This window comes from Hemitrygon akajei, chromosome 8 (genome assembly GCF_048418815.1).
Source record: "Hemitrygon akajei chromosome 8, sHemAka1.3, whole genome shotgun sequence".
In the NCBI taxonomy this organism is placed as follows: Eukaryota; Metazoa; Chordata; class Chondrichthyes; order Myliobatiformes; family Dasyatidae; genus Hemitrygon; species Hemitrygon akajei.
The window spans coordinates 171,431,890-171,459,594 of NC_133131.1; the positions used below are offsets into that span (position 1 = coordinate 171,431,890).

General features: G+C 42.2%; 1 protein-coding gene across 2 annotated transcripts in view; it reads right to left on the minus strand.

Moving 5' to 3' along the window:
• Window positions 1–27,705, minus strand: part of arhgap39 (Rho GTPase activating protein 39) — a 610,426-nt gene that overhangs the window by 568,166 nt on the left and 14,555 nt on the right. For both annotated transcript variants that reach the window (XM_073055077.1, XM_073055078.1), the window contains exon 2: window positions 14,488–14,540. In XM_073055077.1, coding sequence (XP_072911178.1) covers window positions 14,488–14,520 — 33 coding nt within the window. In that variant the 5' untranslated portion in view covers window positions 14,521–14,540. The remainder of the gene's footprint in view (window positions 1–14,487; window positions 14,541–27,705) is intronic.

Here is a 27,705-nt window from a genome sequence, read left to right on the forward strand (position 1 = left end):
AACAACACAACCCTCTTTGAATCAAAGACAGAAATGGTCTCAAGACATTATCATTACCTTCAAAGTAAACATCAGTCCATTCTAGGCATGCTGAATCAAAATCCTGGAATTATTTTCTAACATTTGAGAAAGAGTCACCATTTGCAAAGGTTTAACCTGGAAGAAGCACAACTTCCCAAATTAACAATAAATAGAGTTATTACTTAATGTAATCTTACCGGCATCATCTACATTGAGAGTTCGCTAATTTTTGAAAAATCCTTCCTCAAACAGTAAGGCAAACAAAAAATGATTATCCCGCTTAAAGGGCTGAAGGATCTGGAATTTCAAATCACCCTTAAATCATCACCCTGTGTCACTTTTCTGATCACCTCATTTTTGAGAATCTGGTAGCACTCGTTTTAATCATAGTTAATAAAAATACAGCTCAAATTGACATACCTGTGAATTACCCTAGGCAGTTTTATGATGTTGAACATTTTAAATCCAAATACGTGTTTCACTAGGGCTATAAACTTAAGCAGCTATTGATTCTTCAACAACTCTTTGGTATCACAGCTTTAAGGGAACTAGCTGGAGAAGATTTTACAGAAATTAATAATCCTAAAATTCAAATCTTAAGTGTTTTTCAGAAATTAGTTACAACCATCCTATTCCCCAATGATTATGAAAGATTACGTATGATTTCTGAAACAAATATCTGAAGCATTAATCGTTTCTCTTTCCTCAGATGCAGCCCAACTAGCATTTTCAGTTTACATTTCAAATTTCCAACAATTGAAGGCTTTTTTAAAATTTTGTTTAGCATAATATTTGTCTGACTGCTGAGAAACTACTCTGAAAGCTCAACAAACTGCTCAAATGTTCATTGTTTGACCTAGCATTACAGTTTGAAAAAATGTGTTTGTTCAATAATAGACACAATTCATCTTTCTGAAGAACGGTCTTGACCCAAACTGTCAACTGTTCATTTCTTTCCACAGAGGCTGTCTAACCTGCTGAGTTCCTCCAGCTCCTTTGTGATTTGTTCATCTTCCAAAGGCAGTTTTTATTTACATATTTTGTAGTGCTGCACTAATGAACCTTAATAAGAATATTTTTAATTTATTCATTTACAGGATGTGGAAATCACCAGCTAAGCCAGCATTTATTGCCCACCCCTAGCGGCCCTTGAGAAAGTGGTGATGAGCTCCCTTCTTGAACCGCTGCAGACCCTGAGGTGTAAGTACACCCACAGTGCTGTTAGGAAGGGAATTACATGATTTTGACACAGCAACAATGAAGGAACGGTGATATGTTTCCAAGTCAGGATGGTGAGTGACTTGGAGGGGGATTTCCAAGTGGTGGTGCTGCCAAGTATCTGGAAGGTGCTGCTTTAGGAACTTTGGTGTGTTGTTGCACCCTCTCATGGGTGGGGCCAGCCTAACCTCTCCTGCTGTGGGCCCTGCAGTCACCCCGCATTTCCGCAGAGTCCTCTTACTAGGTGTAAGCTCCAAGTCGGGCTCTGAGCCTACCTGCACCTCTTGTCCCAGAGGCAGCAGGTGGTTCCGATGGAGAATCTTGACAGGCCCATTCCCATCCTCTGGTTTCACCCAGAAAACTGGTAGGTTTGGCATTTCACTCTCCACCACATAGGGCTGAGCTGCCCAGTGGTCCGCCAATTTATGTTTCCCAGGTAGCCCCAAATTCCTTATGAGGACTCAGTCTCCCAGCAGGAGTTGAAAGAACCTCACTCTTCCTTGATTCTGCTTGGCAGCCACAACCCCAGCTAATTCACAAGCCCTTTTCAGCTCTCTTCCCATGTCAGACACATACTTCAGATAAGTTTTCAGTAGTAAGTCACCCTCATCAGTCCCAAGACAAAGGTCAATGGGCAACCTTTTGCTTCGTGCCCAAACATCAGATAACACGGCGAGTACCCAGTAGCTTCATTTCAAGTACAGGTGTAACTGTGAACCAGATGTCCAATATGTTGACTCCACCTGCTCTTCTTGCTGATCTCCAGGGTTCTGAGCATGTCTAGCAAGGTCTGATTAAACCTCTTGGGCTGGGGATCACCCCACAGATGATAGGGCATAGTTCTCGACTTCTCGACTCCAAGCACACTCAGTAACTCATGGATGAGTCTGCTCTCGAAATCCCATGCTCGATCACTATGTATCTGCCTGGAGAGGCCATAATAAATGACATACTTCTCCCATAACAATTTGGCCACTGTGGACGTCCTCTGGTCCTTGTTAGGAAAAGCCTGCACATATCTGGTGTAGTGGGCCGTGATGACTAAGATATTCGCCGTGTTGCTGGCATCGGGTTCTATTGACAGGAAATCCATACACACCAGGTCCAGGAGCCCCGCACTCTGCAAGTGGGACAAGGCAGCTGCCCGCATAGGCAGCATCTTCCGCCATATGCATCGAATGCATGACTTAAAGTATTCTTCAACCTCCAACTTCATTCGGGGCCAGTAAAACCAGTCTCTGAGCAATCCATAGGTCTTTTCAACCCCCACGTGCTCAGAATCATCATGAAGTGATTTCAATGCAATCCTCTGATACACTTCTCCGACAGAAGCAGCTGGCAACACCAAGGTCAGTCCAGGAGTGCCGTGACCCGGTATAGGATCTAGCTCCACAACTCCAACCAAGGTCATTCTCTCACTAGTGGAGGCACCGCCGAATATTTTGTCTTCTCCACCTGAGCCATGTCTCCCCTTTCGACCACAGGCCAAATGATACCAATGCCTGGGTTCACTCGCTGAGTGGCTGCCACTTCCCCAGAGCTCAATTCTGGCAGCTGAATTGTCTTTAGAGCAGTTAGGTTACAGTAAACTTGGGGAATGGCGTCATCAGAAGCACCCAATTGATCTACGGCTTGATCCTGCCCCTTCTTTCCCTCTGCCTTCATGGTGATGGCAAACTGACACATGGCCTCATCCCCGGGGCGGGAACACTTTCCCACTCCTCGTCCCTGTCCAGTCCCTCATGCGCTCGTCAGGACAAAGCATCGGCACCAATGTTCCTGCTTCCCGGCCAGTACTTCAGGCTGAAATCATAGGTAGACAACACCGCCAACCACCGATGGCCTATGGCATCCAGTTTCGCTGAGGTCAGGATACAAGTTAGGGGGTTGTTGTCCATCCTCACCTCAAACTTCACCCTGTAGAGGTAATCACTCAGTTTATCCACCACTGCCCATATCAACGCCAGAAATTCCAACTTGTGCATGGGATAGTTTCTCCTCGGAGAACAACAGACTCCAGCTGGCAAACGCAATGGGTCTCAACCTGGTGTCCTGATCCTGATACAGGACACCCCCTAAGCCCTGTCGGCTGGCATTCATGTCCAATACATATGGCAATCAGGGGTCCGCAAAAGCCATCACCGGTGCCTGGGTCAGCAGCTCCTTCAGCGACTGAAAAGCCTCCTCACATTTTGCATCCCACCTCAGTCCAAAAGGCTCTGACGGGCTAAGATACTCTCCACTCTCTTGTCCTTTTCTCCCCCAAGGGAGAGTAACCGCACAGAAGCTTATTCAACAGGTGACTCACTATCGCGTAGCTTTTCACGAACCTCCGATAGTAACCACAGAATCCGAGAAACAAGCACAGAGCGCTCACAATCTGGGGTCTTGGCCAAGTGGTAACCATCTCTATCTTAGCCAGATCTGTAACTATTCCATCCCCTGAGACTACATGACCCACATAGCTAACAGACATTTGGCAGAACTGGCACTTGTCCAGGGAAAGTTTTAATCCTTCAGTTTTCAGGTAGCCCAGCACCTTCAGTAGCCTCACTTCATGGTCTTCCAAGGTGGACCCAAACACTATGAGGTCATCTAGATACACCAATACCTCAAGCAAGTTTATATCCCCCACCGTCTTCTCCATGACCCACTCTAAGGTTGCTGGGGCTCCCAATATGTCCTGGGGCATCCTTTCGAACTGGAAAAATCCGAGGGGACATATAAATGCCGTCTTCTCTTTGTCAGCCTCAATCACGGAGATCTGGTAATATCCACTCCTCAAGTCCAGCACAATGAACCACTTTGCACCACTCAGACAGGCCAGTGCGCCTTTGATCCTCAGGAGCGTATATTGGTCAGGGACAGTGCACCTATTCAGGGTCTTATAGTCCACACACATCCATACCTTCCCATTCTTCTTTCCGGCCACTACTATTGGGGATGCATAGGGGCTTCAGAACTCAGTGATGATCCCAGCTTCCTTCAACTTACACAAATGCTGCCAAACGTCTTCTACCTCTGTAAGGGCCAGTCTCCATGACCTCTCTCTAAATAGGGTGTCCTCAGTCACCCAGATAGTGTGATGAGTGCTCTTGGAACCCAAAGTACATTCTGTGCCCTTATCACCCTCAATGCCTCCTCCAAGAGCTGCTCAACATGGAGAAGTACTGATTCATCAGTTGAGGGAGGACAGAATTACTAATTCGTGTCTTGGCCAATGTACACCCCTCAGTCAAGAGTAACTAAATTATTTATTTTGGTAATGCACACAAAATCATGGAGGAATTCAGCAGGTCAGGCAACATCTATGACTGTTATAAACAGTTGATGTTTTGGGCCGAGATCCTTCATCAGGAGGTGATGAAGGGTCTTGGCCCACAACGCTGAGTGCTCATTCCTCTCCCTAGATTCTTTAAGATCTGCAGAATTTGGGTTTCCAGCATCTGCAGAATCTCTTGTTCATCTATTTTGGCACCATCATACTATTGTCAATGGGAGTTTTCTGTGCATAAATTGGCTCCTTTATTTCCTATATTACAGCAGTGATTATACATTAAAATCATTTCATTGGCTTTCAGATATCCTGACTTTTCTAAAAGGAGTTATAAAGATATAGACCTTTCTCCTCATTTAAATTCTACCCAGATTTCCTATTCCCAGGCTTAGAGCTACACAACTGGGTAGAACAGGTCTTTTAGATAGTTATGGTGACACTATTAAAATGCAAATAGCTTCTGCATTCTTCCCATTCCTGTGAAAGTACTAATTAAAGTAAAGTACATGGGCCAAGGGTGCAGAATGACCATGATCTCACAAAAGAATAGTTAAGAAATAAGTATGAATGCCAGTGGAGAGGGGGGCAATGCAAGATGGGTTTAGTACAAATGCACCTGCTGAAGCATGCTGTATAAATGTCTATAGAAGCGTACAGTACAGAAACATGCCCTTTCCAACCCTATGCTATCAGGCCCATTGATGCCAATCAAACTTACCGGCATTCATTCCAAATCTTTCTGTGCCCTGCTTATCCAAGCACCTGTCCAGATACTTGTTAAGTGTTCTCACTGTTCCTGCTTTCACCACTGCCTCTGGCAATCAACTCCAGGTACCAACTACTCCATGTGTGACAAATTTACCCCTCAAGTCCCATTTAAACTTCCATCCTCTCATCTTAAATTTAAGACCAGTAGTTTTGGACCCTTGATCATGGGAAACAGATTCTGGCTATAAATCTATTCCACTCCAGGGAAAACTGAGCCAGTATATCAAATCTCTCCCAATGACTCAAGCCCTCCAGTCCAGGTAACATATGTATGAATCTTTTTCTGCACCCTCTCTTGCTAAATCACATCTTTCCTGTAGTGTGTCAACCAGAAATGCACACAATACTCCAGCCTAACCAAAATTTTGCATTACTGTAACATGACACCCAACCCTTTGGCAGATGAAAGCAAGCACTCCATGCACTCCCCTCCCCACCAATTTGTCTACTTGCGTCATCATAAGTAACTATGTCAGGTTATAATATTGTGCAAAAAAAATGGTACGCATGACCAACCATCAACTATTACCTTTTTCACCTCACAAAAGCTATTAATAGCTATCTTTAGACATCTATTACCAATCTATTCACACACAAACCAATATCCTACCCAATGAATCCCATCATTCCGGCCCAGACTAGCACCAGTTTGAATCTGCTTCTCATATTTTTCTAACTCCAATATTCCACTGCATTTCCAACAAACTTCCTAGTGATGTTGGTTCATTTACTGAACAATTGGGGATATTTTTACCATCCAAACCAAGATAATCAAATTGCAGCATGCTGATGACATGTGCAATGCCCTTTCACAAGCCAACTTACAATAACTCCATTGAGAGGATAGGCCTTACCCTAAACATCCAGAACAAACCCTGGAAAAACTGAATCACTTCTTTAGGTCAGCAGTATCTTTCAGCTTTATATCATCAAGGTAGTTCCTAATGCTCCAGTACAGCACTTGAACATTAAAGACTAAAGACCTTACACCAAGGCAAGCAGTGATCTACACTGTCCTGGACACTTTGGATACACGGACAGTGCATCAATATGATCTCCGTAAAACCCTCTGTACCGCATCATTATCATTATCGAGGACATCTTCAAATGGTAATGCCTCAAAAAGATGGCATCCATCATTTAAAAACATCCACCGCCCAGGACATCTTCTCATTACTACAGGTGTCTGAAGACATACGCTCAATGATACAGGAACAGCTTCTTCCCCTCTGCCATCAGTTTTCTGAACGGTCCATCAATCCACGAACACTACTTCAATACTTTGCTCACTTTCTGCACTTTATTTTATATTTATTATTGTAAGTTTTTTTTATGTATGACATGGTACTACTGCCACAAAACAACAAATTTTATGACATACAACCATGATAATAGACCTGATTTTGATATCCATTGCCAGAACAAATTATGATCTGCTTGTGCTTGCAAGCCAACATAAACAGCATAGGAAACCAGTGACTAACAAGAGAAAATCTGCAGATGCTGGAAATCTAAGACACACACACACACACACACACACACACACACACACACACACACACACACACACCCACACCTCCCCCCACCCCCCCCCCCCCTTCAGCAGGCCAGACATCATCTAGGAAAAGAGTACAGTCGATATTTCGGCCTGAAATGTTGACTACCTGGCCTGCTGAGTTCCTCCAGCATGTTGTGTATGCTGAAAGGAAACCATCCTCCTGAAACAAGAGCTTTTTCACCACAGGTAATTTCAGGGAGAACAGAGAAAGTGATTCAAGGGCATTCCCAAAGTCCCTTTGGAATCAAGTGACAATCTCATGGGAATTCCTGGCTCATGCACACTCAGTGGTGAAGAAACATCTAGGAAGGCACTGAACACCTTCAGTCTCTGCAATTGGAGGCTCAGCACAAACAGCAGATGCAGTACATTATGTCCCAAACAACCAATCCACTTGGCTGCCTCACCAAGTATCACCCGCCCACCAATGGAGTCAGCAAATTCCGCAGAACATCCTTACCTTCCGACCAATAAAAGGAATTATATAGTTGAGCGTTCAAAGAAACAATAGCGGTATCATGGGATACAAGATTGGCTATGATGTAAAGGGAAGGACATAGAAAAGCAATATTTATATCCATATAATATATATATATATATAAATAAGAGTAAATTGATTGGTCGCGTCACAGCCTGTTAAGGAAACACCAATGGGCCTGAACCAAAAATCCTACAAAATGTAGTGGATACCACTGGGTCCATCATGAGTAAAGCCCTTCCCACCATTAAACACATCTATACGGAATGCTGTCGCAGGAAAGCAGCATCAATCACAAGGGACCTCAACCACACAGTTTATGCTTTCTTCAGAAAGAAAGTACAGAAGCCTCCGGACTCACATCACCAGGTCTGGGAACAGTTAACACCCTCAGTCATCAGGCTCTTGAGCCTGAGGGGATAACTTCACTTGCCCCATCACTGAATTGTTCCTGCAACCTGTGGAACAACTTTCAAGCACTCTTCCATCTAATGTTCTTGATATTTATTCCTTATTTATTATTACTTATTTCTTTTTGTATTTGCACATTTTGTTGTCTTTTGCACACTGGTTGGCCACCCTGTTGGTGTGCTCTTTCATTGATTCTATTATGGTTATTGGAGTTATTGAGATTGCCCATAAGAAAACAAATTTCAGGGTTGAATATGGTAACATATATGTACTTGGATAATAAATTTTCTTTGAACTTTAAATTGTAGGTGGATGCAAGAAATGAGAGCAGAGATAATGAGGTACTTCAAATATCCAGCTATAAAAAAAAGTAGGATAGATGGTGTTATTAAAGGATAATCCAAAAAAGGTTACTTGTAAACATTAAAGAAAAAGTTGCTACACTATAGGATGGATGTGATTTATCTAGAGAGGGTAAAGATAAAGATAAGCTTTATTTGTCGCACGTACATTAAAACATAGTGAAAATACATCATGTGTGTCAACGACCAACACAGTCCAAATATGTGCTGGAGTCAGCCCGCAACTGTTGCTATGCTTCTGGCACAAACATAGCTTGGCCACAGCTTACTAGCCCTAACCCATACGTGCTTGGAATCTGTGCAAAAACTGCAGTGCACAGAGTAAATCCATATGGTCATATGGAAAAGCTACAAACTCCTTAAAGACAGCAATGGGATTGAACCCTGATCACTGATGCTGGAACAACGTTATACTAATTGCTACGCTACCATGCCACCACAAAAAGATCCACAAGGATGTTGCTGAGACTGAAATGCTTGAGTTTAGAATCAGGTTTATTATCACCGGCATGTGTCGTGAAATTTGTTAACTTAGCAGCAGCAGTTCAATGCAATACATAATATAGAAAAAAATAATAATAAATCAATTACAGTATACATATATTGAATTTGTTAAAAATGGTGCTAAAAACAAAAATAATATATATTAAAAATGAGGTAGTGTTCACGGGTTCAATGTCCATTTAGGTATCAGATGGCAGAGGGGAAGAAGCTGTTCCTGAATTGCTAAGTGTGTGCCTTCAGGCTTCTGTACCTCCTACCTGATGGTAACAGTGAGAAAAAAGGGCATCCCCTGGGGTGCTGAAGGTCCCTAATAATGGACACTGCCTTTCTGAGGCACCTCTCCTTGAGGATATCCTGAGTACTTTGTAGGCTAATATCCAAGATGGAGCCAACTAAATTTACAACCCTCTGCAGCCTCTTTTGGTCCTGAGCAGTAGCCACTCACCTTCCATACCAGACAATGATGCAGCCTGTCAGAATGCTCTCCATGGTACATCAATAGAAGTGTTTGAGTGTATTTGCTGTCATACCAAATCTCTTCAAACTCCTAATGAAGTATAGACACTGTCTTGCTTTCTTTATAATGGCATCGATATATTGGGACCAGGTTAGATCCTCAGAAATCTTGACACCCAGGAACTTGAAACAATAGATTCAATAGGCTGGGACCATATTCCCTAGAGCCAGTGTGGTGGAGGTGTAACCAATGGGGAGATCTGAGAGGTATTAATAAGATAGATGGACAGTCTTTTTTCCCAGGCAGGAATGTCTAAAACAAGGTATAGGTTTAAGGTGAAAGGGTATTTGGAACGAGCTGCCAAAGCAAGTGGTAAAGGTGGGCACATTTTCAATGGTTACAAGATATTTAGATAGATTCATGGATAGAAAGGATTTAAAGCAGGGGTTCCCAAACTCTTATCCCACTGACCCCTACCATTAAACCAAGGGGTCTGTGGTTAGGAACCCCTAGTTTAGAGGGATATGGGTTTAATGGGACTAACTCAAGAAGACACCTTGGTTGGCATGATTGAGTTCCAGAGGGTCTGTTTCCATGCTGTCAGCTCCTGCACCCTATAACTCTTGTGTGCAGTGTTCACACCAATAAAAAGGTCTCACTGAAGTAGAATGAACTGCACATCTTCAATAATAAGCAAGATGCTACTGATATCAGAAAAGGGCAGCGACAGAAATGGATTGGATAAGACTACCCAAATGATTTAACAGAACATTCAAAGTATAACAGTTACCCAGTATCAGACAGTACTAAGAGACTGAGAAGTGGAAGTTCCAAACACTCTGGCTATATCCTTCCAATCCTCCTCAAGAACAAAGGTATTGCCAAAGGATTGAAAATTATTCAATTCAATTCAAGCTTAAGTGCTACTTAACCATGAATGAGGATCACCTACTGACGGAACCAATGACACCATAGCCACAGCACTACACATCATCCTTATGGGGATATGTACGTTAGAATGCTGTTCCTGGAATACAGTTCAGCATTCAACACCATAATTCTCTCTAGACTTGACAGGAAGCTCAGAGACCTTGGCCCGCTCCCCACCTTGTACAGCAGGATCCTAGACTTCCTATTGGATCACTGACAAGTGTTGAGGGATGGGCTCCCTCATCTCTGCCCCTCAACACCCCCAGGGTTGCGTCTGGTCTCCCCTCCTCTATTCCCTTTATACCCACAACTGTGCTGCCACACACAGCTCCAATCTGCTGATCAAATTTGCAGATGACACTACATTGATTGGCCTTATTTCTAGCAGTGACGAGGCAGCCTACAAAGGAGAGGTTAACACCCTGACACGCTGATGCCAAGGTAAGAATCTCTCCTTCAATGTCCAAAAAACAAAAGAGCCGATTGTGAATACAAGAGGAACAGAGACCAGCACGCCCCAATCAACATCAATGGAATGCAGTTGAAGGGGTGAGTAGTTTCAAATTTCTCAGTATACACATCATTGAAGATCTCACCTGGACTGTACACACCGGCTGTGCGGCAAAAAAAAGCACATCTCTTCCACATCAGGCGATTGAAGCATGAGCCCCCAGATCCTCAAGACCTTCTACAAGGGCACCATTGGGAGCATACTGACTGGTTGTATCACCTCCTGGTACGAGAACTGCACCAACCTTGATCGCTGGACACAACAGAAAGTGGGGTGCAGACAGCCCAGACATCTGTGGATGTGAACTTCCCTCTATTGAGGACATTCACAGCAACAGGTGTGTAAAGAAGGCCTGGCAAACCATCGGAGACACCAGTCACCCCAACCATAAATTGTTTCAGCTCTTCTGTCTGGCAAGTGGCACCACAGCATTAAAACCAGGATCAACAGGCTATGGAACAGCTTCTTTCTACACGTCATTAGACTTACAAATTCACATGTCTGTACACTGCGACAGAGTCAGAACGCAAAGGTTTTCACTCCTTCAAGTTGTGGAACGGGTGTAAGATTTAAAATTCAGATTTGAATATATGAATACTCATGAGTACAGCCAAATGAGACAGTGTTTTCTCTAATAGAACTAGATTTCCAAATATTAATGTTCATTTATTTAGATCATTTTCTGTTTTCAAATTGAGTTCTGCTGGGGAATGATCTTTAAAAAGAATGTTTTAAACTGAGCAGTAAGGGTAAAAATATAAAAAGGTTGTGGAATTATTCCACTTGTACCTGATGATTCATCTCTGTCCACCACCAACCTTTTAACATTTCTTTCTAATCAATTTCTTGACTTACTATTCCTTTAAATATTTACACAAAGCAAAGAGGGGAGGCTTTGATCCAGCAAATGTGGAACAGTCAGGCTAATGTCTCTCAATAGTGGTAAAACCTTCAATGATAATAATATGAGCAAATATTAAATAGCATTTGTAAAACTGTGGATTAGTATAGTACATAAGACATAGGATCAGAATTAGACCATTCAGCCCATCGAAACTGCTCTGCCATTCAATAATGGCTGCTTTATTTTCTCTCTCAACACCATTCTCCTGCCTTCTCCCCATAACCTTTGGAGCCCTGACTCATCTGTCTTCTAAAGGGACACCCTCGTATTGAGGTTGTGCCTTATAGTTCTGGACACTCCCAGTATTGAAACATCCGCTTCACATCCACTCTCAATATTTGACAGGCTTCACTGAGAAACCATTCTCCCCCATGCAACCCTTCTTCTGGTAGCACATTTCACCGCCACCCCCCCCCCCCCCATTCAAGATATCAACACTGATTTGTTAAGGGGAATCACAGTTTTCCAAATAGCTCAGCATTTTGATAAAGTAACAGTGAATGGGATACAGTTGATATTTTGCATATGCATGCAAAGGTGTTTGATAAAGGAATTCCAAATAGACATCAACAACATTGAAATTTACTAGATTATAAGGGGTAGTAGCAGCAGAAATGAGAAAAGAAAACAAAATGGAAAAATTAAGAGATTATTTTACTGACTCAAAGAAAATAGAAGCCCCAAAGGTTAGTGTTGGGACTATTGCTCTCTAATAGATATTAACAGTCAGGGTCCAGTGTCTGTGAATCCATGAAGACGGCTTGCCCTGGAGTTAGAATACTATTTATGTGTGTAGGAGAGAGGAATGGGACTTGTATCACTATCACTGGTTGTGTTGCTTTGTTGTCCAAAGTTCAAAGTAAATTTATTATCAAAGTACATACACGTCACCATATACAACCCTGAGATTCATTTTCTTGTGGGCATACTCAATAAATCTATAGAAAAATAACCATAGCAGAATCAATGAAAGGCTGCAGAAACTTGGGAGTCCTTGTTCTAAGTTGTGCTGCCAAGCATTGTGGACATGTTATGTGGTGCTGGAATGTGTGACAACACTTGCAGGCTGCCCCCAGCACACACTTGGGTGTGCTGTTGTTCTCACAAATGATGCATTTCACTATATGTTTCAATGTGATAATTAAATCTGAATCTACACTAGGGTATCATAACAAAAGCTACAAATGACAATAAGGTCAGATATGAAGTCCAGAGCAAGAGAAATACTCAAGACTCAAGAGATCATCAAACTGACAAAATGATTAGATATGTGGGAGATGAGCATAGATGTGTGAAGCAATTTTGTAGAAGGACATTAATATGAATTAAATGCCATGTTGTTTAAAAAATGTAATGCAACAAGAAATGTGCTATGGAAGCAGATTCATTCGTAACTTTCAAAAAAAAAGGGGGACAGGGTCAAAATCCAAGGGGGAAAGAAATGCAAGTGTGGCATACCTCAACCCTATTCTCAGAGGATACAAAACTGGTTCAGCTCAATAATTATTTGAGAAAGCCATCGACATGGCTGTGGTTGCACAATTGCAGGTAAAATATAAAAATAGACCAGATAATCCATCAACCTGACTCCTTCCACAGATCACATACATTTCTTATCTCCTTGCTCTCACTAGAATATGATTCAATTTGGAACAGACACAGAGTTGCAATGGTTTTCATTCAGTAAGAGACAAGAGAGAAAATTGTTGTAGAGGTAGAACTGCTGGAGTGGATGTATTGATGGCAGAAGGAAGGGAGAGGGGGTTTAGAATGCCTCAACACAACACCAAATCAAATTTTTAAATCGCTGCTGTTTAAGACTCAAATGTATTCTATTCTTCCTTTCTCTGAGGCCCTCTCACTCAGATCAAGAGTGATATTGACACCAAGACTATAGGCAATATTCTAACATCCGTCAACTATACTCAATGTGCATTCTATAATCTTAACCTGAATGACTTCCCCTCAGATGTATTTATTATTTATTTTGAGATGCAGCGCAGAATGGGTCCTTATGACCCAGCAACCCACCTATTTAACCCTAGCCCAATCACTGAACAATTTACAATGACCAATTAACCTCCTAACCGGTATGTCTTTGGAATGTGGGAGGAAACCAGAGCATCCAGAGCAAACCCACGCACACACGGGAAGGAATGTACAAACTTGTTTACAGAGAACACCAGAATCTAACTCTGAACTCCAACGCCCCAAGCTGTAATAGCATTGCGCTAACCGCTACACTTCCATGGTGCCCTTTGTGAAAAGGTAAAGGAAAACCAGACATACATTCACCTGACTTCAAGTGCAACACCGGCCACACCACAACACAGCATAGCTCCACACCAAATCCACATTTATATATCCATTTCATCACCCCACACCCTACCAGCAATTTTCCAAGATCTAAATACATCATGGAAAAAAGAACAGTTAAATAACATTCAACCATGCTGCAATTGTTTTTTAGCCATTGGCATAAAATAATTCAGAAATATTTTAATGAATTGTATTTTAAAAGATTTGAAAATTGATACAGCACTAAAAGCAGCATCTGCAGTCACATCGCTATTCAATATTCAGTAGTGAAATCAACGCCACACTATTGCAATCTGCTACATCTACCCAAGACTGATTAGAACAATCTTGAAAAAACAAAAATCCATCAACAGCTAATCAGTTTCCCATTTACAGTATTTACAGATTGAAAATACTTTACCAAGGTGCACAGCTGAGATGCCACATCTCATTTGCAGGGTGGTGACTGCATGGAGCTCTTCCAGGCAGCAGGCACGCACACTGCCGGCATTCACACAAAAGGTGGTTGGAACTGCACAATCCAAGAACCTGTGTGCTTATCGAGTACCGTAAAGTACAGCACATACATCGCATACATATCCATTGGAAAAATTGATTTTTTATATCCTAGGTCATGTTGAAACATGCACAGTTACACACTGTGGATAATCTCTGATCTAATCAACAAATGTGCAACAATTTAGAAAATGTAACACATAATCGTGGGAAAATTGTCACTCATGAGGATAGTCAAAAATAATTATTTTGTCACAAGTTTTAATTAATGTACCTTGAGCATGCAGCGGTCAAGAGACATAAGCATCAGCAGGAATTTTTCTGTATCTGCCAAAACAAAAGGGCAGGCTATTTACAAAAATGTTTCCCAGTCTCTAGTATTTTGCATCTTCCCAGTCAGGGATATTATGAACTGACAAATGCAAGGAAATATTCTAAATAATGAACAAATATTTTCCTCGGATAGAAGACTCCACTAATTAACTTGTGAAAAATATTTTAAATAAACCTTCAGCATTGCCAGCAGTACAACATCTCCCTTGGTACCATACTGATGTTCACAGATCACAAAGGCAGGCAGAACCAGTAATACGCTGGCTCAAGACAGCTTTGATACCATCCGAGCCAAAATGGCTAAATTTAATTTTGTGGAGTGCCATGTGAAAATTGGAGACTCGTTCTTTCATGTTTCTAGTTCAGTACTGATACATTTGAGGCTCCCCATGTCCCAATTGGCTGCATAGAAATTTGACAATGAACATTTCACACTGGTGCACCACAGAGTGTATAACTGTTCTTTTTAGGAGACTCCAGGCTGCCACTAAGCAATTTTACATTGCCTGCATTAAAAAAATCTACCTCTAACATTCCCCCTAAATTTTCAATTACTTACCTTAAAAGAATGTCCTCTGGTATTCGCCATCGCTGCTTGAGGAAAAGATCCCCAACAATCTATCCACTCAGATCCACAGATCCACAACCATCCGCAAAAAAAAAAAGGATTTCTCAGCGGCCAACATTTTAATTCTTATCTCCATTCCCCTTCTGAAATGTCGGTTCATAGCCTCAATTTCTGTCATATTGAGTCCGCTCTCAGGTTGGAGGAGCAGCATCTCATGTTCTTTCTAGGTAGACTCCAACCTGTATCATGGACATTGATTTATCCAACTTCCGGTAATTATTTTCACCCTCCCTCTTCCCTCTTCAATCCTCACTCTGGCCTCTTACTTCTTCTCTTCACCTGCATATCACCGTCCCCGGTGCCCTTCCTCCTTTCTTTCCTCTCATGATCCACTTTCCTCTCAGATTCCTTCTTCTCCAGCCCTTTGTCTTTTTGACCTACCACCTCCCAGCTTCTTACTTCTTTCCCCCCTCCCATCTACCAGGCTTCACCTGTCACCTTCTAGCTTGTACTTCGGGTTCTGCTCGCACCACCTTACTCCGGCATCTTCCCTCTTCCTTGCCAGTCTAGAAGAGTCTCAGCCTGGAACGTTGACTGTTTATTCACTTCCATTGATACTACCTGACTTGCTGAGTTTCTCCAGCATTTTGTGTGTGTTGTTCTGGAGAAAAGGTGCTGGCCATCCACTCTGCCTATGCTTCCTACCTTAAATGCCTCTATCAAGTTGCCTCACATATTCCTTCACTCCAAAGAGAAAAGCCCTAGCTCCCTCAAACTTTCTTCATAAGTCACGTTCTCTCATCCAGGGAGCATCCTGCTAAATCTCCTCTGGACCCTCTTTAAATGTTTCCACATCCTTCCGATAATATTGCAACCAAACCTGAACACACGACTCCAAGTATGGTCTAACCAGAGTTTTACAGAGTTGCAACATTAACTCTAGAGTTAAAGGCCATGATAGAGTGGATATTTCAACTAGAACAAGAGTCTTGGTCCAAAAGGCACAGCCTCGGAATAGAAGAATGCCCCCTTAAAACAGAAATGAGGAGGAATTTCTTTAGCTAGAGGGTGGTGAATCTGTGGAATTCATTGCCACAGACACATGTGAAAATCAAGTCAGAATCAGATTTATTATCACCAGCATGTATCATGAAATTTGTTAACTTAGCAGCAGCCAAGAAGATAATAGTAGTACTGTAAATAAATCAATTACAGCACACATATTGAATAAATTAAAAATCGTGCAAAGAACAGAAATAATACATATTTTAAAAGTGAGGTAGAATCCACAGGTTCAATGTCCATTTAGGAATCAGATGGCAGAGGGGAAGAAGCTGTTCCTGAATCATTGAGTGTGTGCCTTCAAGCCTCTATACCTCCTACCTGATGAGAAAAGAACATGCCCTGGGTGCTGGACACTGCCTTTCTGAGCCACCACTCCTTGAGAACATCCTGAGTACTTTGTAGGCTTTGTACAAGATGGAGCTGACTAAATTTACAACCCTCCGCAGTTCTTCCAGTCCTGTGCAGTAGCCCCCCCCCTTCCCATACCAGACAATGATACAGCCTGTCATTGGATATATTTAAGGTAGAGGTTGATAGGTTCTTGATTTGTAGGTTCTGCAGAGAAGTTAGGTGAATGGGGTTGAGAGGCAAAATAAATCAACCATGATGGAGTGGCAAAGCAGACTTGATGAGCCAAATGACTTAAATTTGCTCCTATGTTTTACTGGATACTGATTCACTAGCTAGCCTTTGGTCTGCAGAGGCAATACTTGTGACACCAAAAATCTGCTGTAATCCCAATCTTTTCAATTCCTCTCAAAATTCCATGTCTAACATTTAATGAGAATGACAAACTTCCATAATTCAAAAAGCAAATAAAAGCTAGAAGTCAGCCATTCCCAATGAACTTCATAAACTGGGTTTTTTCCCCCCTAATGTTGAGCCAAAGGATTTGCAATTAAAGTAATCAGAATCAGGTTTATTATCATATATAGCATTTTGTGAAACTTGTTGTAAGCTACAATAAGAAATATATAAAAATAAATAGTGCAGAAGGAGAGCAAAATGGTGAGGTAGTGTTCAAAGTCCAGAAATCCGATAGTGGAGGAGAAGAAGTGGTTCTTAAAACATTGAGTGTGCATTCTCAGGGTCCTGTTCCTCTTTTCTGACGATAGTAATGAGAAGAGGGAATGTCCTGGATTTCCACAGTTAATCAATCCTAGACACACACATCTCAGAGTGAACTTTCATAAGGAAAAGCTTTATATTAGTAGATAAATATCACAGCTATGTTCCAGACATCCTACTAGAAAGCAACTGGTCCTCTTTTAAAATGTCATTGACTTGATTCAGCATTCCATGTTTGGTACAGGAAGGGCATTAGACATTTTGAAGATCTCTTCATTAATAATCGCTTCGCTTCTTTTCAGCAGCTCTCCGTTAAGTTCAACCTGCCTAACGCTCACTTTTTCAGATACCTCCAAATCCGACACTTTACTGCTCCTTTAATTCCTAACTTTCCTGAAATGCCTGCGAAAAATGCTATGGACCTATTTCTTTCCATTAATCCACTAGGTAAAGGTTTAATTTCAATTATCCGAGATAAACTAGCAGCCTTACGACGGGCCCCTGTGGATAAAATTAAAATGGCCTGGGAGCAGGACTTAAATATCTCCTTATCCGAGGAGAGCTGGGACTCAGTTCTCAAATCGGTCAACTCAACCTCCCTTTGTGCTCACCATTGCCTCTTACAGTTTAAGATTGTTCATAGAGCCCATATGTCTAAATCTAAACTATCTCGATTCTACCCTGGCATTAGTCCGCTTTGTGATAAATGCAAGAGGGGCGTGGCCTCTCTCATCCACATGTACTGGTTCTGTCCTAGCTTGGAGAAATTCTGGAAAGATGTCTTCACTACATTATCGGGTATTCTGAATCAGCACCTAGAACCTAACCCCTTAATTGCTCTGTTCGGTTTTTGGGGCGAGACAGATTTATGTCTGGGTCCGACCAAATGCCGAATACTATCCTTTGCCTCTCTCCTGGCGAGACACTTGATCCTCCTCAGAAGGAGAGATGTTGCCCCGCCCACTCATGCGCAATGGCTTAACAACATTATGGCCTGCTTGGACCTCGAAAAAATTCATTATTCAGTTCTTAATTCGGATCTAAAGTTCCATAAGGTCTGGGGACCTTTTATCGAGTACTTTCATAACCTTCCTCTTGACTAGGGTTTTTTTTTCTTTTTTTTTTCTTCTTTTCGGTCCCTTGCTTTCAGCTCCCTTTTTCTTTTTTTTCTGGTAGTAGGCATTATTATCCTCTGTTACTAAGTGTATTCACAGTCTGGGAGTTTGACTGTCCTGACTTATACTCTCTATATTGTGTGGTGGTTGGTCTGGAGTTGTTGTGTTGTGGGGATTGGGGAGGACACTAAGCTCACTTGTCTTTAATTTAGGTGCTTTTTTGTTAAATTCTCTTCGTTTGTAGCAAATTGTTATTGTATGCTTAATCTTGCACTGTATTAATGCTCCCCACTGGGATTTGGGGCTCTTAATTTTGTAAAATGTTTTGAAAAACTAATAAAAAAAATTTTTAAAAAAATGTCATTGACTGACCTGGTTTTAACAGGCATTTGCAATGATGTGTTCTATCTGACTGACGACAAGACTTGTTACTGTGGAGGGCATGAAACAAGAAGGCCATATAACCATATAACAATTACAGCATGAAAACAGGCCATCTCAGCCCTTCTAGTCTGTGCCGAACGCTTACTCTCACCTAGTCCCACCGACCTGCACTCAGCCCATAACCCTCCATTCCTTTCCTGTCCATATACCTATCCAATTTTACTTGAAATGACAATATTGAACCTGCCTCTACCACTTCTACTGGAAGCTCATTCCACACAGCTACCACTCTCTGAGTAAAGAAGTTCCCCCCTCATGTTACACCTAAACTTTTGCACTCTAACGCTCAACTCATGTCCTCTTGTTAGAATCTCCCCTACTCTCAATGAAAAAAGCCTATCTACGTCAACTCTATCTATCCCCCTCATAATTTTAAATACCTCTATCAAGTCCCCCCTTAACCTTCTACGCTGCAAAGAATAAAGACCTAACTTGTTCAACCTTTCTCTGTAACTTAGGTGCTGAAACCCAGGTAACATTCTAATAAACCTCCTCTGTACTCTCTCTACTTTGTTGACATCTTTCCTATAACTCGGTGACCAGAACTGTACACAATACTCCAAATTTGGCCTCACCAATGCCTTGTACAATTTTAACATTACATCCCAACCCCTATACTCAATGCTCTGATTTATAAAGGCCAGCATACCAAAAGCTTTCTTCACCACCCTATCCACATGAGATTCCACCTTCAGGGAACTATGCACCATTATTCCTAGATCACTCTGTTCTACTGCATTCCTCAATGCCCTACCATTTACCATGTATGTCCTATTTGGATTATTCCTACCAAAATGTAGCACCTCACACTTATCAGCATTAAACTCCATCTGCCTTCTTTCAGCCCACTCTTCTAACTGGCCTAAATCTCTCTGCAAGCTTTGAAAACCTATTTCATTATCCACAATGCCACCTATCTTCATATCATCTGCATACTTACTAATCCAATTTACCACCCCATCATCCAGATCATTAATGTATATGACAAACAACTTTGGACCCAGTACAGATCCCTGAGGCACACCACTAGTCACCGGCCTCCAACCTGACAAACAGTTATCCACCACTACTCTCTGGCATCTCCCATCCAGCCACTGTTGAATCCATTTTACTACTTCAATATTAACACCTAAAGATTGAACCTTCCTAACTAACCTTCCTTGCGGAACCTTGTCAAAGGTCTTACTGAAGTCCATATAGACAACATCCACTGCTTTACCCTCATCAACTTTCCCAGTAACCTCTTCAAAAAAATTCAATAAGATTTGTCAAACAAGGCCTTTGAACATTTTTTTTAAAAAATGCACCCAAAACTGATTTTAAGTCAAATTTTTCCTCAGACCCAAATATTAAATCAGGACTCATTATATGAACATAATATTTAAACATTAAATACAGGCTAGATTTCCTCCCTTAAGTAAACAAATCTCACATCACAACTATTCTCAGCACTCAGTTAGAGGGCTGTAGGTACAAACCTTACTGCAGTAATTCCAGCACTGAAATCTCTCTGGCACATCCAGTGAGGAATGCTCATTGTTGGTGACTCTTTCAATGAGATCGAGGCAAAGCTCTGTTCAGCAAGTTTAAAAAAAACTCATTGTAACAGTGGATGAAAGACTTAGATGTGGAGAGGATGCTTCCTATAGTGGGGAGTTGAGGGCCAGAGGAAACAGCTTCAGAATAAAAGGACATCTCTTTAGAACAGAAATGAAGAGAATTTTTTTAAATAGAGAATGGCAAGTCTGTGGAATTCACTGCCACAGACAGCTGTGGAGCTCAAATCATTGGGTATAATTAAAGCAGAGGTTAATAGGTTCTTGATTAGTCAGGGTTTCAAATAATAAAGGGAGAAGGCAGGAAAATGGGGTTGAGAGGGATAATAAAATCGGTCATGATGGAATGGCGGAGCAGGGTAGATGGGCTAAATGGCCAGATTCCCTATGTCTTATGAGGGATCAAAAAACAGCTTTACTTCACGTTCAACTAACCATAATCATCAAGCAACAGGAATGAATTAAAATGAACTGGTCACTTTTATTTTTTTGATTGTGAGGGGCTGCTATCACAAATGTCCATACTTGACTTCAACACAAGAAATAAAAATGGATAATGTCAAGAAATACAAAAGATTTTGGCTATTTAGGTTAACTAAGAAATTGTACATTCAGAACCTGTACTCATAATTTTTCACCAGACAGGCATAATGTTACAGACTTTACATAAGCTTACATCTTTCTTAACACAGAATTTCTTTCCCTAAAACACAGGCTTAAAATATGCACTGGCATCTTTAGGACACAATAATATTATAACAATAATAACTCTTCACCTCTTCTACTCACCTACCCCTAATGCCCTTCCTTCCCTTTCCCCTATGGTCTACTCTCCAATCAGATTCCTTCTTCTCCAGCGCTTCACCTTTCCCACCCAACCTGACTTCAACTATCACATACAAAATGCTGGTGGAACGCAGCAGGCCAGGCAGCATCTATAGAAACAAGTACAGTTGACATTTCGGGCCGAGACCCTTCGTCAGGACTAACTGAAAGAAGAGATGGTAAGAGATTTGAAAATGGGAAGGGGAGGGGGAGGTCTGAAATAATAAGAGAAGACAGGAGGGGGAGGGATGAAGCTAAGAGCTGGAAAGTTGACTGTACTTCTTCCTATAGATGCTGCCTGGTCTGCTGCGTTCCACCAGCATTTTGTGTGTTACTTGAATTTCCAGCATCTGCAGATTTCCTCGTGTTTACATTCACCTATCACATTCTAGCTTGTCCTTCTTCCCTTCCCTTCACCTTTTTATTCGAGCATCTTCCCTTCTTTCCAGTCCTGATGAAGGACCTCAGCCCAAAACATCGACTGTCTGTTCATTTTCATAAATACTACCTGACCTGCTGAGTTCCTCAAGCATTTTGTGTGTGTTGCAACCAATAACAATGTTTACAAGATAAAATCATCATATTTCAAAAGTGCTAAATTTCACCTCTAAACTATTAAACACTGTTCAAATTAACAACTCTGAATTTTGCAATTCATTTCTCTACACCCCACTACCTCAGGCAACTGTATCACAGAATAGAAAATATTCCTGCTGTATAAGGTTTCTACAGCAGAAACATAAAAGCAGTACAAGCTCCGATGAAAAAATCCAAAGCATCAATTCCTTCAATCCTCCACCCCCCTCCCCAAACAGATGTTCAACCCACTGAGTTGCTCCAGCAGTTTGTATGTTGTTCCAGATTCCAAAATCATTGGCTCAGTCATGTTGATGCTTTACCAAGGCTGCTTCACGCTGTCTTAAAGCAGCCAACATAATCAAGGATCCAATCGAGACATTTTCCCTTCTCTCCCCTTCCCCAATCAGTCAGATCAAAAATCTGAAAGCATGTACCATCAGGATCAAAGATAGCTTCTATCTCACGATTAAATTAGGAATGGTCTCCTTGTACAGGCAGTCCCCGGGTTACAAACGAGTTCCGTTCCTGAGTCCGTCTTTAAGTCGGATTTGTATGTAAATCGGAACAAGTACATCCAGTATTATTTAGTGTCAGTTAGTCAAACGTTTGTCTTAGTATATAGTATGTATTTTACCTGTCTATGCATATAAAACACTTAAGAAACGTCTGTATTCTAATAATTAAACCACTGCGTTGCTTAGTAATAACTGTAGCTTTCATCGGGGCAGGGCCTTTCACACGCTCCATTATTCTCACTTTACTCTTTATCCTTTAAAATTGTTCCGATCGTTGACCAACTGTAGCCTAATGCTTTCCCAATGACCGATGGCGTTTCACCTCTTTCCAAACGCTTTGTTATTTCCACTTTATTTTCAATCATGATCGCTTCCTGTCAATGGAACAGAAACAGTGCGAGCAGCAGGTCCCAACCTCCGCTGGCTCCCGAGGTCCACCGCACTGAATTCCCTGGGTCCTAAACTCCACTGCACTGACACAGGTTAAATGGGACAAGTGGGGGCTGTGCTGGGTTTGGGCATTTGATCCTCCTCAATATTCTGCATGGGAATTTAAACCAGAGGTGACAGTGTTTTTTACGATGTCGAGTTGCGAGCTCGACATCAACCTGGCACGGATGGTACGGGAGTCACTGGATCAACATCAACCTGGCACAGGAGTGGACTGCGCCACCAGCCGACCGGAACGGTGGGGGGCGGGGCCAGGGTGAATCTTGCTAAGAAAATTTTAAGCCAAATACAAAGTTACACACTCAACACAGTGTCAACGGCAACGACTTAAAATGGCAGACAGCGTCGCAATCTGACTTAAAATGGTGAACGGCGTTCTCCTTCCTCGTTTCGTAAATACAAGTTGTTCGTAAGTCGAACGTTTGTAACTCAGGGACTACCTGTAGATAAAATGGACTCTTGACCTCAAAATCTACCTCACCAAGACCTTACACCTTATTTCCTGAATGCAATTTCTCTTTAACTGTAATGCTTTATTCTGTTATTGCTTTATTAATGTACTGATGTGATGAAGTATCTGTATTAGTGGCATAAAAACAAAGTATTTCAGGGCACGCAACAACAATAAATTAATTTCTTGTCCCATTCTCTCCTCTCCAAAGATGTACCATTTAAACACAAACTGCTTCAGATGAAGATGTGAGAGATTCCGCAGATGCTAGAAATCTTGAGTAACACACACAAAATGCCAGAGAAGCTCAGCAGACCAGGCAGCATCTTTGGAGGGAAATGAACAATCGATGGATCAAGGGTGTCTGCTTGAAACGTTAACTGTTCATTCCCCTCCACCAAAGCTATCTGGCCTGCTGAGTTCCTCCAGCATTTTGTGTGTGCTGTTTCAGATGAATTAACATACTGTATGTAGACTGGAGACAAGAATTTAAGACAGCTTTTCAGGTGTCTACAACCCTTTTCCTGGATTTCTCGCCTAGCAAAAACTTGAGGTTGCACATACAGGAGGAAAGACATTGAAAATTTCAAAACTGCTCAAGGGCATTAATGGTTAATGACAAGATAGGCTAGAACTTAGAAGAAGACAATGACCCTAACAGCAACTGTTCTGCTTGCATCTTCGGAAACAGCTCTATTTCATCTTTAATATCTCTATTTTTCCCTTTCAGGGTCCTTTTGAAAACCCTGACCTGGAGTTATAGGCTGACTTTGGTTCTTTGTGGTACTGGGACTCGCTCTCAGGGTTTCATGACTGGCCATTATTCAATACGCCAAGAATGCGGCCTAGGAGATTAGCCTGCCTTTGGAGTTCTGGGATATCGTGGCTCTGGAGATGGGCAGACTGAAGGTCAGTGTCCCAGCAGGAAATTGGTGTGTTGTGGGAGACAGAAGACCTCTGGCCAGAGACCCGAGATCTTTGGGCACAGAGCTTGGAAAAAGTGACGCAGCGGACTTTTAACATCGTAAATCAGTGAGTTGCTTGCTACGTCTCCCCTCTCACTGTGAAACGGAGACACCTCTTTCTCCCTTGGGGGGGAGGGCCTGTGATATGTTGAATACCAGGTGAATGAGTAGTCTTCGAGGTACTGCAAGTCAGGTGTCTTTGCTGCACACTTGAGTGCTTGGTGGTGGGTGCCAATGTTTTATTTGCTGGTTGCGGAGGGGGAAATCATTGCTTTGCTGCTGCTTACATGTGGGAGGGGGAGCTGGGGGGATGCTGTGGGGTTCTAACATTTAATTCTCATTCATTCTTTGGGGGCACCTTTCTGTTTTTGTGGATGGTTCCGAAGAAAACTCATTTCAGGATGTATATTATACACATTTCTCTGACATTAAATGTACCTTAGAAATCTCTGAAACCTTTGAGATTCAAATGAACTGACTTGACAGAGCCATACAAGATGCAAAGCATGCATTGACTGGCAGCCAAAGAGATTTTTTTCCAGGGTGGAAATGGCTAATATGAGTGGACATAATTTTAACATGATTGAAGAAAAGTAGCAAATAATATAATACTTTATAACACCAGCAATTTGGGTTCAATTCCCACCATCGTCTATAAGGAGTTTTGTACATTCTCCCCGTGACTGCGTGTTTTCTTTCGGGTGCTCCAGTTTCCTCCCATATCCAAAACACATTTGGATTTGTAAGTTAGTTAGACACATCAGTGTAATTGGGCAGCACAGGCTCATTGGGCCAGAAGGGCCTGCTACTGTGCTGCATCTGTAAATAAAATATTGTGTGTGTGTGTGTGTGTGTTATTTTTTAAGGAAATGGGGTTTTAAACTCCCTATACCTACTAACTTGCTGGCAAACGTGAATAAAATCGATAATCTCAGAGCTTGGGTGCTAAATCAGAGGGACATTAGAACCTCGTGTGTCCTTTGTTTCACGGAATCCTGGTTAACCCCTTCCGTACCAGATGCAGCGATTCATATCGATGGGTTTACTATACACCGTCAGGATAGATCTATAGAGTCCCTCAAAAGCAGAGGTGGAGGAGTATGCCTCGTGATCAACTCTTCTTGGTGCACAAATATATCAGCGTTGTCCCAATTCTGCTCACCAGACACGGAATATCTAGCAGTTAAGTGTCGTCCTTTTTACCTACCACGGGAGTTCTTTGGGGTCATTCTGGTAGCAGTTTACATTCCACCTCAGGTCAATGTCAAGCAGGCTTTTGATGAACTGAGTAATGGGATCAACATGCACGAAACAGCACACCCTAATGCCTTCACCATCATTTTGGGAGTCTTTAACAAGACAGTCTGAAAAAAAAAATCACTAAGCAACTACCATCAACAGAGCATTTGCAATACCAGTAGAAACAACACACTGGACCATTGCTACACCACCATCAAGAATGCCTACCATACTATTCCACGCCCTCACTTCGGTAAGTCTGATCACCTGGCTGTATTTCTACTCCGAGTATAGGCAGATACTGAAGACTGTAGCACCAGCAGTGAGGACCAAGAAGGTATGGACAAGGGAAGCACAAGAGTGCCTACAGGATTGCTTTGAATCGGGCGGACTGGACTGTATTCAGGAATTCATCTTCGAACCTGGGTGAGTATACTGCAATTATTACCAACTTCATTAAAACCTGTGTGGATGAGCATGTGCCCACAAAGACTTACTGTACATTTCCAAACCAAAAGCCGTGGATGAACCAGGAGGTACGTCATCTGCTGAAGGCTAGATCTATGCATTCATGTCTGGCAACCCAGGTCTGTACCAGAAAACCAGGTATGATCTGCGGAGGGCTATTTCAAGAGCAAAAAGACAATTTCGAATGAGAGTGGAGGTGACATCAGATGCACGGCAACTCCAGCAGGGTCCACAAGACATTACTTCCTACAAAGCAAAACTCAATAGTATGAATGGCAGCGATGCTTCACTACCAGATGAACTCAATGCCTTCTATGCATGCTTTGAAAGGGAGAACACAACTACAGCTGTGAAGATCCCTGCTGCACCTAATGACCCTGTGATCTCCATCTCAGAGGCCGATGTTAGGCTGACTTTAAAGAGAGTGAACCCTCGCAAGGCGAAAGGTCCCGATGGAGTACCTGGTAAGGCTCTGAAAACCTGTGCAAACCAACTAGCAGGAGTATTCAAGGACATTTTCAACCTCTCACTGCTACGGGTGGAAGTTTCCACTTGCTTCAAAAAGGCACCAATTATACCAGTGCTTAAGAAGAATAATGTGGGCTGCCTTAATGACTATCGCCCGGTAGCACTCACATAGACAGTGATGAAATGCTTTGAGAGGCTGGTCATGACTAGACTGAACTCCTGCCTCAGCAAGGACCTGGTCCCATTGCAATTTGCCTATCGCCACAATAGGTCAACGGCACATCCAATCTCAATGGCTGTCCACACGGCTTTAGACCACCTGGACAATACAAGCACCTACATCAGGATGCTGTTCATCAACTATAGCTCAGCATTTAATACCATCGTTCCCACAATCCTGATTGAGAAGTTGCAGAACCTAGGCCTCTGGACCTCCCTCTGCAATTGAATCCTCAACTTCCTAACTGGAAGACCACAATCTGCACAGATTGGTGATAACATGTCCTCCTTGCTGATGATCAACACTGGTGCACCTCAGGGGTGTGTGCTTAGCCATTGTTCTACTCTCTATATACACATGACTGTGTGACTAGGCATAGCTCAAATACCATCTATACATTTGCTGACGATACAACCATTGTTGGTAGAATCTCAGGTGGTGACGAGAGGGTGTACAGGAGTGAGATATGCCAACTAGTGGAATGGTGTCACAGCAACAACCTGGCACTCAATGTCAATAAGACGAAAGAGCTGATTGTGGACTTCAGGAAGGGTAAGACGAAGGAACACATTCCAACCCTCATAGAGGAATCAGAAGTGGAGAGAGTGAGCAGTTTCAAGTTCCTGGGTTTCAAGATCTCTGAGGATCTAACCTGGTCCCAACATATCGATGTAGTTATAAAGAAAGCAAGACAGCGGCTATACTTTATCAGGAGTTTGAAGAGATTTGGCATGTCAACAAATACAAACATATACTGTGGAGAGCATTCTGACAGGCTGCATCACTGTCTGGTATGGAGGGGCTACTGCACAAGAATGAAAGAAGCTGCAGAAGGTTGTAAATCTAGTCTGCTCCATCTTGGATACTAGCCTACAAAGTACCCAGGACATCTTCAGGGAGCGGTGTTTTAGAAAGGCAGCATCCATTATTAAGGACCTCCAGCACCGAGGGGGGTGCCCTTTTCTCAGGTAGGAAGTACAGAAGCCTGAAGGCACACACTCGGCGATTCAGGAACAGCTTCTTCCCCTCTGCCATCTGATTCCTAAATGGACATTGAACCCTTGGACACTACCTCACTGTTTTTAAAAAAAATATATACAGTGTTTCTGTTTGTGCACATTTTTAAAAATCTATTCAATATACGTAATTGATTTACTTGTTTA